The 12,848-nt window shown below is 51.1% G+C and overlaps 5 protein-coding genes across 5 annotated transcripts; 3 read left to right on the top strand and 2 right to left on the bottom strand.

Moving 5' to 3' along the window:
- Positions 1–2,748: 2,748 nt before the first annotated feature.
- On the top strand, positions 2,749–3,441 carry EURHEDRAFT_452505 (ankyrin repeat domain-containing protein; the record flags this gene model as incomplete). Its single annotated transcript, XM_040784040.1, has 1 exon — positions 2,749–3,441. A coding segment is annotated over one exon (693 nt), but the record flags the coding sequence as incomplete, so codon positions are not given.
- Positions 3,442–4,142: 701 nt separating this feature from the next.
- Positions 4,143–5,900, bottom strand: EURHEDRAFT_376043 (MFS general substrate transporter; the record flags this gene model as incomplete). The annotated part of the gene is made up of 1 exon (XM_040778808.1): positions 4,143–5,900. The coding sequence occupies one exon, from the start codon at positions 5,898–5,900 to the stop codon at positions 4,143–4,145; it is 1,758 nt and encodes a 585-aa protein (XP_040640444.1).
- Positions 5,901–6,240: 340 nt separating this feature from the next.
- EURHEDRAFT_376044 (DUF917-domain-containing protein) lies at positions 6,241–9,453 on the bottom strand (the record flags this gene model as incomplete). Its single annotated transcript, XM_040778809.1, has 6 exons — positions 6,241–6,720; positions 6,767–6,970; positions 7,018–7,094; positions 7,145–8,974; positions 9,019–9,091; positions 9,145–9,453. The coding sequence occupies 6 exons, from the start codon at positions 9,451–9,453 to the stop codon at positions 6,241–6,243; spliced, it is 2,973 nt and encodes a 990-aa protein (XP_040640445.1).
- On the top strand, positions 9,419–11,809 carry EURHEDRAFT_337483 (nucleobase cation symporter-1 family protein). Its single transcript, XM_040778388.1, has 8 exons — positions 9,419–9,670; positions 9,765–9,940; positions 9,990–10,148; positions 10,197–10,280; positions 10,324–10,329; positions 10,382–11,041; positions 11,089–11,384; positions 11,439–11,809. The coding sequence occupies exons 2-8, from the start codon at positions 9,802–9,804 to the stop codon at positions 11,727–11,729; spliced, it is 1,635 nt and encodes a 544-aa protein (XP_040640446.1). The 5' UTR covers positions 9,419–9,670; positions 9,765–9,801; the 3' UTR covers positions 11,730–11,809.
- A 265-nt stretch (positions 11,810–12,074) lies between these two features.
- Positions 12,075–12,804, top strand: EURHEDRAFT_410540 (uncharacterized protein). The gene has a single exon (XM_040781384.1). The coding sequence runs from the start codon at positions 12,219–12,221 to the stop codon at positions 12,459–12,461; it is 243 nt and encodes an 80-aa protein (XP_040640447.1). The 5' UTR covers positions 12,075–12,218; the 3' UTR covers positions 12,462–12,804.
- Positions 12,805–12,848: the final 44 nt, after the last annotated feature.

Raw genomic sequence — 12,848 nt, forward strand, 5'->3', positions numbered from 1 at the left:
AAACTCCAAACCAGACCCCTCTTCCCTTCACTTCTGAGGAAGCTGCAGTGATAAAGTCACTGTGCGACCTAATGAATCTCACCACCATAGACGAACTAACGCACACCGACGACGTCCTGAACCATCTACCAACCTGCAAGGTATTACACTTTGCCGGCCATGGGCTTTCATGTCCCGACCCGACTAAGGCTGCCTGCTGCTCAAAAACTGGCAGACAAGACGCCTGACAGTCAATAAATTTCGTAGATTCCGACTTCAAGAGACGGCCCCATCCCTGGATTACCTCTCTGCTTGCTCTATAGGGACAAACAAGATCCCCATCTTGGGAATGAGCAGTTCCACCTCGTCAGTGCCTGCCAGCTTGCGGGATTCCGTACGTCACGTATCTTTCTGAAAGGCTTTAGATTAGCATTGCATGGATATGGATGCGGCCCGCATTGTGTACAAAACCTTGATGCAGGAGGGGGTTTCTGACGCGTCTTTCTGTCGTGATATTTATCGTACCACGTGAATGATTCGTGACAGCGGGAGAAACCAGGCTGGGGTGGGACGAGAATATGGTGATGGTGAGGGTGAGAGCGAAAATCGCGACAGGCAGGGTGCTATTCTCCCACAAATTCATTCGCCAGCACAGAAGGCTGACCCAGCAGAAGAGGAGAAGAGAGATGTAATACCAAGTGGTACTCGTCGCAGATAAAACCCTGACTGCTCTCTCTTCTGGGTGCCCTACGTCTACTATTAGGTTTGAGCGAGTCGATGTCTATTCCATAGAGAGTGAAGCTGGAGAATGGAAAGTTGAACCTCAAGGCCAACGGCCATTTGGCCTTTGGTATACAGTTACTCTACTAGTGCTTCTTCCTTCCCTCTTGTTCAAAGTAAATTCACAGTCGCATGTTATTACCATGACAGATTTACTTACCCTGTGCGTGTCAAGCCGATGTCCTCAAAGCTGTCTCACTGTTCTTGAGAAAACTTAATGCAGACTGTTTTCGAGATGCAGCGTTCTGATGCCGTGACTAAGAACCAATGGAGAGCATATCCTTGCAGTTTGTCCGGCCAAGCAATGAGCAAAATACGGCTTTTGCTTTGGGACTATGGGAGAGGCTTCGTGGGCTGTCGAATTTTATGTAGGTAACCACTATTGGACCAAAGTCCAAATGCCAATCTACACCAGGGTCCAACTGCCGCCAGCTCGAACTTGGGAGATGGCAATATTGAAACTATCTACACAGATGCCCTGGGAATATTTTGATGAAGATACCACCACCCCAAAGCAAGTAGACAAGGGCAGGTTTGAGCGTGTCCTGGTACCCGGTGCGAATTATCCCATGGTGATGGATATTCAAATGTTTATACTGGTGATGAACGATTGGGATGGTCTCTCAACGGACCCTATCCCTATAAGCATGGTCCACGATATTTACGACGTGAGAGCTTTCTCATCCGTTTCACTTATAGCATTCCAATGCTGACACTTGCCAGGTAAAAATATCCCACCGCTGCTTTTCCAACGATCCGCAATACTTTGCAGAGATTAATGCATGGCCATATTGATGTACGCTTATAAGGAGGTTCGATGTCAACGAATCATTGGCATCCTCCAATATCCGGGGATAATTGACATATTAATGGCATATCATTTGCAGTCAGCCTAAGGAGCCTTGGCGGAATCCCACGCTTCGAGCAAACGTGAATATCCATGTCGTTTCGCTAATCCAAGAGTGAACCTCGGCCACCATGTTCCCCTATAGTACAAAATTCACTTCTGGAGTTGAACGACCTGTCATACTAGCTCTTATGGAGGTACGTACTTGTAGATAGAAGTGCATAGTACTAGGAAATGACATCATACCACGTGAACTACCTAAATTGGAAACTAACCAAAACGGAAAAACCAAAATACAATCCTTTTTAATAGAGATCCCGCGGGAGGCGCACCACAACCTAGAATAACTCCGTAGGCGATACGACCTGCAGCTCTAGTGTATAAGCCTCATTGATTTTCTGGCCATAGCGCTGCTCGCGCGCGAAAATCAGCCAATGCGAGCGAAGGGTTCGTAATCAGGCACTACAGAGGGGTCGGCATGGCTTATGGGGATGCATTATGATGGGGTGCAGGGTGGAGAAAGGGTGGTATATTAATTGCTGCGAGTACGTACGTTGTGTAGAAAGTACGAGGTGCAATTGTGAGTGAGTGGGATTGTTTGCAGTCATACGATTACTTGTGTGTCGGTCGAGGCTATACAAGTACAGCTCCGACCCAACAGCAACCCAATCTACGCCACGTCAGTCGCTGGGGCTTGAGTATATGACGGGTGCCTGACTGCTTGTGCCCGCAAACCACACGTATTCGACAACATGGCGCTCCTCGATCTCCCTCCGGATCTGCTTCTCTCGATCGCCGACTTTCTTCCCGAATCCGCCTTGAACGCTCTCCTCCAGACCAACTCCTCGTTATACTTCCTCAACAATACACTTTACCAACACAATGTTCGCTATTCACACAGCAGTGCCCTCCTATGGGCATCGCTATACGGCCACGAGCCCGTTGTCCGCAAATTACTCTCCCACAACGCCGACGTGAACACCACGACCATCTGCCGCGGCCCTCGCCGAGGGTTCAGAAGAACTAAAAACGCCATGAGGATAATGGCAAATATACTGGAACGAGTAGAGAAAAGATCAAACTGCGTGACTTCACTAGCATCGCCGCTTGTTCATGCTGCGGCGGGGGGATATGTCGACATCATGGACCTGCTAATCCAGCACGGCGCGGATATCCACACGACAACACTCAGCAACACAAATACAACATTAAGAAAACCGAAGAGGTTAACACCCTGCCACTGTCTCAGCACACCGATAATGAAAGCCGCAAACCACGGCCACGTACCCGCAATCGAACTCCTCCTACACCACGGCGTGGATATCAACGTCCCGCAAGCTGCATGTAACAGCCCACTAAGTCTTGCTGCTGTACACGGCCATATCCCAGCAGTACGGACTCTCCTCCACAACGGCGCAGACGTGAACACCATCCGCCGAGGCACAACGCCCCTCGTCAAAGCCATACAGGCCAACCAACTCGACGCCATCCGCGTCCTCATCACGGAAGGAAACGCAGATCTCACGATAACAAGTCACCATCCTCAACTATTTACCCCGATTTTCTGGGCAGTCAGCCAGGATAATCCCCACATCATCTCCCTCCTGCTCAACTACGCCCCGGCAGAAATCGAACGACGAGATTCCATTGGTCGAACACCCCTCGCACTCGCAGTCTGGGAAGAGCGCATCGAAGCAATCGAATGTCTTCTCGCGCATGGTGCAGACATCAACGCTGCAAACCGCGTCGGCCAGACGCCTTTATGGTGGGCGGTGCTTTCGGATAGTATCCCCGCGACGCAGACGTTATTAACGCATGGTGCAGATACGGGTGTTCTAGCACCGTTGGACGCTGAGAGTGAAGTCATGCCAGTCATATTGGCAGCGATGAAGCGGTTTCATTATGGACTGGTGGAGGTTCTGCTTGAGCATAGAGTCAACCCGAATTGTCAGTCTGTTTCGCTCTCGGGTAAGACTGGGAAGGGAGTGACGCCGCTTGCTCTGGCCGTGAAGTATCGGGAGATATCGCTTGTTCGAAATCTCCTTGCCCACGGTGCGGATCCGAATATCCGGTTTGGCCGTGCCAATTCATCACTCTTGTACCATACAATCGCCGCAGGAAATGTATGCATCGCAACAATTCTACTTGATCACGGTGCAGACCCGAACGCCCTTGTCAAGCTATCTGGAAAGCGCAAGGGGAAGATCTCGCCGCTATGCTGGGCGCTCAAGAGTCGACAGTTTGCTATTGCGCGGTGTCTGGTTGACCATGGTGCTGATGTAAATGAGCGAGGTTTGTTGGTGAAGGCTGTTGCCAGGGAAAATGTGGGATTAACGACGGCTATGCTGTACAATGGTGCTCGACAGGGTGCTGGCGAGGCGTTGGAGTTGGCGAGGGTTAAGAGGGACACAGTGCTTGAGCAATTGCTCACTCTATGATTGACGAGTAACGATATGATGATACGATACATGTACATACAACCATAACCATAAACATAAGCATAATGAGATACCCATCCATATAAACAAAAACAAGCCTAAGTAACATGCTCCTTCTCCTCCTCCTTCGGAATCCTTACCCAAACCACCGTAATCAAAGCAGCAGTCAACTGTGTCGCCAGCGCAAACCACCAGATCGCCCGCAACCCCTTCAACCCGATCTCCCCCGTCGGACCCATGTCCACCTTCGCCCCGATTGCATCAGCCACACTGGTCAAGATCGCAGACGAGAGGTTCTGATTCGTCACCAGGAGACTCCCCGCGCTGCCTTGGTAGGAGCGCTGTACGTTGCTGGTGATGAAGATCGAGGCCGCTGCGAAGGCCAGGTCAGGACCGAAGGTCACTAGTGCCACGCCTGGGAAGGAGAGGGCCCAGTAGATTGTGTTGGGGGTTTGCGGGAGGAAAAAGGCCGGTCCCATGGTGAATGCGATCATGGAGGTTGCATAGATATAGTGGCCTGGCAGGATGTGCAGTGTGCGGCTGACGAGCCATGTTGCGAAGACCCCCACGACGGCGTTTGGGATGTGGTAAAGGGCCACTGCGATGGGGGTTGCGTGTTGGATGTGCAGCCAGAATTGGATCGCGTAGAATTGCCAGGCGCCGAAGAAGGACCCGAAGCCGAGGAAATAGGCGATCATGAGCGGGGTGAAACCTTTGGTTTTCCAGAGGGTGGTTGGGATTAGCGGGCGGGCGACGCGCGATTCATAGAAGAAGAAGCCGATGAGTGCGAGGATGCCAATGACCACCATGGCGTAGGTGTATGGGGACCAGGAGGTCACGGATCCCTGCGTCAGGCCGAAGAGAAGGCACACGCATCCCACGACCGCGAGGATTCCGCCGATCCAGTCGAATTGTCGTAGCGTGGGCGCTTCCTTGTCTGCCGAGTCGGCGACTGGTCGCAGTTCAGGGATTGTAAAGTATGCAGCAATGCAGCATAATCCCGTGAGAATGGCATTGGTCCCGAAGATCCACGGCAGATGCGCCTTCAATGCACCCCCCTGCAGCGCGCCCAGCGAGAACCCGAACGGCGCTGTCGCCGACATGGCCGAGAACACTCTATTCTTGCGAATCCCAGGCTTATACACACGGCCCAGGATGCTCATACTCCCCGAGACAAGCACGCCGATGGCAAGCCCCTGCATCGCACGCATCACAAAAAACAATATATATCGCGACGGATGCAGCGAGAACGCGCCCACAATGTTCCACACCATCAGCCACGCAAACGCACCCACCATCAGGAGCTTCGGCGGCGTAAGGTCCGTCAGGGATCCTGAGACCACGACTGACAAGCCATTGGCGACGTTGAACGCACCGACTAGCCACGGGAGTTCGGTGTTTTTGATTCCCAGTGCGGCCCGGAATTGTTGCTGCACCACAAGTATATCGCCTAGCAGGAACGAAAAGAACATGAGTCCGGCCGAGCAGACCATGATCAGAATTATCTCGGAGGTGAAATTGCGTAGTTCTGGGGGGACGCCCGATCCACTTGGTGGCGATGGCGTGCCGGCTTCATTTGCGTCTGCGCCTGTGGATGTAGCTGTACCGGTCTCTGTGAATTCAACAGCGTGCGATAACTTTCGTCGGCGATGCTCGAGCTCGTAGGACTCATTCTCGGGGTTCTGCATGCGAGAGACGCTCTGCGCCAGGGTATCCGCGTCCACGGTGTGGTTTTTGGCACTCTGACCTAGCAATGGATCGGGGGTTTGCGCGCCAGTAGCTGGTGTCGCAGGTGTGGTCGACAGCGACGGCGACGTGCGACCTGAGGGTAGTTCGATTTGCGGTCCTAGCGACATTTTCTATTAGTGCTGTGCTGTACGGAGTAGTGGACCAGGGGATGTTGTCCATCTAGTCTGGGAGAAGGTGAAGCAATGATGGAGCGCCACTAAATACGGTGGCCACAGCACCAGGGCTTGCCCTGTGCCATCTGGCTTCATCAGCTCATATCAGTTATGAAATGATCATCGTGCTCCTTGCTATGATCTGCAATGATCCCCTGCTGGCGCTGCGACTATCAGTTATACAGACCAGACGACGCGTCGTCTCATGAGGAATCGGTATGCGCCTCCGCTTAGGGTAATAGGGTATAGGGCATCATCCGAGGGCTAGCTATAAGGGCTTCATGTGACTATCTGGTTATTTGTTGAACTCTTCTACTACACTCTTTGGTTTCTGGTATTCACCCAATTTCTTCCATGGCATGTCCAGGCCGAATCCTTCGGGGCCTCCGACTCGTAACCCCCTTTCATCACCTGTCCATAGCGGATGGGCTGCCATGGCAATCACGCTGACTTTGAGACCGTATCGCAGCTCAGGAGACCCAATTGCCTCGCCGTCAGTTCCTAGAATAGAGATGAGATCTGGTACTGTGCAGATGATGTCTAGTTCTCCCTCTGGATTCGCGGGGTCGGAATATCCTGCGTACAGGAATTCATTCTGGAAAGGAACGACCAGATTACGGGTTTCTTCGGTGCTATCAGACTGACTGAGATCTTCCTTCTCGTCATTTCGAAGGGGTGCTATTGTGCATTGGCCGACGGTGTATCCTCGACTCACGTCGCGCTGCACGTGGACTACCTTGCCTGCGTAGAGGACTTTTCCGAGAGTCGTATCGAACTGCCACTATCAGCGATGATCCATCGTACCGAAGCGATGCACTTACAATAGCCTGGATGATATTCTTCTTCGACTTCCGTGCTTGATGGATAGCACGCCCGATATACCACGCTTGCGACACCGTGTTCGGAATTGCATATTGCTTGATCACGTCGCCGGTCAACGGAGTGGCAGAGACGGCTACCTTGTTACCCAAGTCCACGCATTGCGATCTCAACATGGTCTCGATTCGTCGATTCGATTCAGCTTGCTAAAGGGGGTTAGCATTGATGTTGTCTTCCATAAAGTAATGCGTACCATGACTACAGCTGCATTCCCCTTGCCGTCTGCGACTGTACAAGGAACGATTGAATGGCCATATACATATGGCGTGCCTGACAGTCAGTAAATGCCCAACCCGTTGCAGTCAAATATGCAGACCTACCATGCTCAATAGTCGGGTAAGCACGACCCATCAAATCACCATCCACCACAGGAATATCATAATAAGCGCTCGACGGAAACGCAGCCAACCCATTTCCACCACCTATTTCATCTGCTACGATAGCTTCAAAATGATTATAACCAGATATCTTGACCGAGAAGTCAATAGCTGTCATTAACTCATCGCCGGCTGGAATCCGTTCGCCGGAGACACTTGGTGCTCCGTACCATGAGCCAAATACGCAGACGTCAGAGTCTGCAAGGCTTTCTGGTGCGATGACTCGCATTGTTCCTTTGTATTGTGGATTGCGGAAATACTCGAGACAGTGGAGGTACTGGAGGCGAGATGGACCGCCTCCTCCTGTGCCTAAGACACCTGTTCCGGTGGCGATGAATTCGAGGTCGAGGGGAGAGAGATACCAGACTTTATTCCGAACGTCGGGCCGGTAGGCTTGGATGTTCGTGTATGCTGCGTGCTTGACGGTAGATACTGTATCCGGCTTTTCCTGGTGCCCGTCAACTTCCTCCAGTTCGTCTTCAAACTCATTCACAACTGGCCCAGAGGTAACGGCGCCGTCAGGATTTGGCGGCGCCAGCTTCCCAACAGCCTTAATAACCAGTCGCGTAGCTTTGTTAGTGACATACTGCAAAGGAATCTGGTCAACCTCGACAATCTTGACATCCCCCCGGTCTGCACCTCTGGCTACTGCTACTTCCATAGCTTTTTTCTTGGCCTGCTCAAGCACAGCCTTTTGGTCGCGATCCGCCAGAACCTCGATGATATCAATCTCACCAGCAACCTTGGCAATAGCGGCACCTACTGCATTGGCTGAGTCGTGGTGTGGAGGTGTTATGCACTCTGATACTCCGTCTAATGGGTCCATTTGAACTACTGAGCCGCCTCCGACTAGGAGGAGGGTGACTGGTAGTTCTGAGACTTTCATGTCATCCACAGCACGTTCGAGTATTTTCTTGATCTGTGCTCGCGCGGTGGTGACTAGTGAAGACGGTAGATGCTGGACTCTAGCCGAGTCACCGATCTCTGCTTTACCCGATGCGACAACAATATCAGTAGCTGTTAATGTATTACCTCCGAACACCATCGCCTGGCTGTTAAGACTATGTCCGACGGACTCCGGCCCCACATTGACATTGCCGGTTGTCTCATCAAGTACCACACGGCTGCCTCCCCCAAGTCCAATGGACAGCACCTCCGGCATGGAAAATGCCGTTCGCACACCCCCGACTTCGACAAAGTTTGGTGCCTGACGCGGGAAGCCAGAGGGAAGCAATGCACATACATCGCTTGTTGTGCCTCCCACGTCGACGACGAGGACCTGCGTATCGGAGCGTAGATGGCTCGCAATGCCTTTATCCAGACTGGCTAGATATGCCGCACCAGTCATGCTGTTTGTAGGACCGCTAGCAAAGGTCTTAATAGGCAATTCCGCAGCCGTCGCGGCATCGGTTAAAGTACCATCATTCTGAGTGAGGTATAGCGGACATTCTAGATGTAGTTGCGCCATGGCCCGACAGAAAGCACTAACAGTCCGTCGCGCCAGAGTGAGAATCGAGGCATTCAGAATAGTCGCATTCTCACGTTCCAAAAGTCCAATTCCCCCGATTGCATGAGAGCATACGACTGATAGTGTCGGATCGAGTTCGAGCATTAGCCTCTTGCAGGTCTCTTCATGAAGACCGCGGTGATCCATTGGAGAGAAGACGCCGACTACAGCTACTCGTGCGATCCCGGCGTCTTGGATGCTTTTGACTGTGGATTTGATTTGGTCCGGGTTTAAAGATGAAATTTCGCGGCTGTCAATTTCGAGGCCTGGATTGTTAGTTGGGCTGATAAAAAGGGTGACTTTGACATACCGCCGTCGAGATAGAATACGGGCCCTCCTATGATGCTTTTCAAAGTAGGAGGGAAATCCGTCCACGGAGGTACCTATCATCACCATATCAGACCACATCCTCATAATCATTCAAGCAAATGCATACCTGTCGAGTAAAGGGCCCACACAATCTAACAACAGCAACCCGACTCAACAACCTCCTATCAGCCTGCACAACCGCATTCACAAAATGCGTCGTCCCAACCGCCACACTCAGCACATCCCCGCGATCAACTCCTGTCTCCGTTAGAACATTCTCGATGATTGTATGAATACCAGTCGTCACATCAGATGTCGTTGGCGTTTTACTCGATGCGCAGACACCCCGGGATGGTGTGTCTGTAGCTGTGATGTCGATGATGGCAGCGTCAGTGTTGGTGCCGCCGACGTCGACGCCGATGCGGTAGGCTTTCATTTTGGGATTTTGGTTTCTTGAGCCAGATTTCTTGCTGTACGGCACTTGTGGTTGAGGCGCGAGGATACGGGGTATGAAGAATGGAGCTTGATATCTGTGCGGAGGTGATAGCGCTAAATGTCGTGCATTACCGACTCCTCATCTGGTGTGATATGCATGATGGCCGTTATCTGGTAGAGATATGCAACCCCGCATTTTATTGGATATACTTGTTTCGGTAGGTGGCATGCAGACGTATCAGAAGATAAGGTAACACCAGAATGGCAGTTGGCATGGATGCTGATAGCCGGCTTTGATATATGGCCGGATAGCCGGATGACAGGATGATTCCAACAACACCAAATTACTATGAAGTTGGACACAATACTCAAACGACTTGAAGTCGACGATGAAGGCGGTTCTATCCCAAACCGATGGATGAATACCGACATCAAGCCGGTCGAAGCAGGCCGTCGGACATGGGGGTTTTGGACGTTCCATAACTTTTGTACATTCCCCCCGATTAAAATGAAAAGGCGAATCCTAACGGGAACCAGGGATTCTGATTAATTCGAATATCTCTACGTACATGACGGGAAGTTCGTTGATTGCGAATGGCTTGACCTGGTGGCAGGCCATCGTTGCTATTGTGGTGGGCAATTTGCTGGTTGTGGTTTTTGTGGTTTTGAATTCGTTGCCAGGGGCCTATTATCATCGTGAGATTTCCCCTATCTGGAATAAAGAAAAAGGGCTAATATGTGCAGTTGGATTCCCGGTTGTCAATCGCTACGTTTGGGGTCTATATGGAAGCCAGTTCGTTCTGTGGAATCGAATACTTTTGTCACTTGGTATGTCCTGGCCCAGAATAACTCTTCAAGACTAACTTTTCAGTCTGGTGTACGTTCATTCGATACAACCCAATATTACCTCGCGGAAGCTAATAGAACAGATGCCTTCCAAGCCTGGATCGGCGGCGAATGCATCTACGTCTGCCTCCAAGCAATCTGGCCCTCTCTCGAAACCAGAATCCCAAACCACATGCCCCCGTCCACGGGGATGACGACCGCGAATTTCGTCTCCTATATCGTATTTACGGTGATTTCACTACCAATGATATACATTAAACCGCACAAATTGCAAATTTTCTTCTACGTCTCGGCAGCTATCATACTCATCTTTGAGATTGTCGTGCTTATCTGGTCACTCGCAACAATGGGTGAACGGGGCTTTGGCGATACAATGTCAGACAAGAATGATGGTTACTCTGGGTGGAACATTGCCTTCGGGATCGTGAGTACAATCGGAGGTATCGCAGCTGGTATTCTCAATCAGAATGACTACGCGCGGTTTGCGAAACGACCTCGCGATGCTATCCTCGGCCAGCTGATTAGTTGTCCGATGTATGCTATCGCGTGCAGTGTTATTGGGATATTGGTGACAGCGGCTACGCAGGAGCGGTACGGCGAGGCTTTGTGGAATCTACCTGATCTGTTGGGTGCGGTTATCAGACAAGGGGGGTCTCGTTCGCGCACGGCGGCGTTTTTTGGGGGTGCTGCGCTGGCTATTTCCCAGATTGGGGTTAATGTTCCTGGAAATGCATTGTCGGGGGGTAAGTCTCGTTTTACCTTCTGGCAAGTGGGTGCTGACAATGAGTAGGGTTCGACCTCGCCGCTACATTTCCGAAGTATATTAACCTCCGCCGCGGTGCCTATATAACGGCATTGCTATCTGTCGTCTGCAATCCGTGGAAACTTGTAAACACGGCGACGACTTTTCTCTCCGTACTAAGCAGCTACTCCGTTTTTCTGGGCCCGATGATCGGGATCATGATCGCATCGTATCTCGTGGTCCACCGGAGAAGAATCAAAGTTGAAGATCTATTCCCCATGCAGAGTCCGAGGGATAGCATTTATTGGTATAGTTATGGTGTGAATTGGCGGGCTGCTATTGCGGTAAGATTCTTCCGTCTTTCTGGACTATACCATGAAGCTAAGAAAAGGACGCAGTGGATATGCGGCACCACGCCTTCTTTGCCTGGCTTTATAGCAAGCGTCAATACAAGTTTTACCGTGCCTGTTGGTCTCACACATCTGTACTACATCTGCTTTTTGACAGGGTTCACTATCAGCGCAGCGGTGTATTGTATACTGCATTATGTGTTTCCGGTCTCTGAGGCGCAGAGATTTGTTGACTCGGCGGGACCCGTCAAGGTGTTGATTAGGGCGTATCGGGAGGAATGGGATGGTGGTGCTGAGGAGGTTGAGGGCGTGGTTGGGGTTCGGGATGGGAAGGTGTAGTTCCTTCGCACCTGTAAATACATACGCCTTACATACTAGGCATCTGGAAACCCAGTCTTATGAACCGCCTACTCATTTACTAGCCTATTCATTAATGGGCATAGTCTCCTAGGAAATGGACTCTTATAATAAGTAAGTTATAGCGTTTTCACTAAAATCCGTATTGCTAGGAGACTAACTAGTCGTATATTCACAGGCGCAGAAGAAGGCTTTAGATTCGAAGTAGTCAAGTTTCTAGTGTGCTCTAGTGAGAAATACTACGCCCTGCTCGACGCATACGATTACGGGGAAGTTAAACCGAAATCTTAGGTTAATTACGAGGAATTCCAGAGCTCACTCGAACTGATCCAGCTTAACATCGACAGCTATAAATCGATTAGTGGAACTGGGAAGCTAATCGTGACCAAGTACGGCCGGGTAGATTATCTGAAAAACAATTTCAGTGAGTGGTCTCTGATCTTCCCCGGCCACCGGAAAGCGCTGACCGCAATGAATCAAGGCTCCACTCTCAACATCTACCTTGAGAAGAGCATGACCTACCGCCAGGCTATGAACAAATTATGGGGTAGCGATGTGACAGGAACACATCTCATGGCCATGACATTTCTCCAGCTCTTGCTCAAGCCACAGGACCCAAGGGTGCTGTTTACCACCGGCGAGCTTACCTCCCTGGAGGAGGCTCTGAACTTTGAGGGTCCCAAAATCTTCCCTCTGGGGTCGGGGATTTCTTAGAGGCAGCACTTTGTTGGTTATCGGTCCGCAAAGACGGGGCTGAATATGTTGATGGTGAATTGAGAGAGGAAATTGGGAGAACGGGGCGTTAAAGCGTGGGCTGTTGCGCCGGGAGTACAGTCTACCACCTCGATAGATAATAATATGGCGCAGGATATGAGTCTTGGGGGTGATATTGTCCGGCGGGTTGTTGAGGGCGAGCGGGGTGTGGATCTTGGTAGTGTGGTGTACAGGATTGAATCACCGGTATAACCGTGGTGAGCAGCTGCTTAAATCTCGAGATAGCACCATCCCTAGAATAGTTGATATACACTAAAGATGCGATAACGGCGTACACCATTCCCATAAAGACTCGTCACTATATAATGAGCCCCAGAAAGCTCGATT

The sequence above is a fragment of the Aspergillus ruber genome (genome assembly GCF_000600275.1).
Source record: "Aspergillus ruber CBS 135680 unplaced genomic scaffold scaffold00007, whole genome shotgun sequence".
Taxonomy (NCBI): Eukaryota; Fungi; Ascomycota; class Eurotiomycetes; order Eurotiales; family Aspergillaceae; genus Aspergillus; species Aspergillus ruber.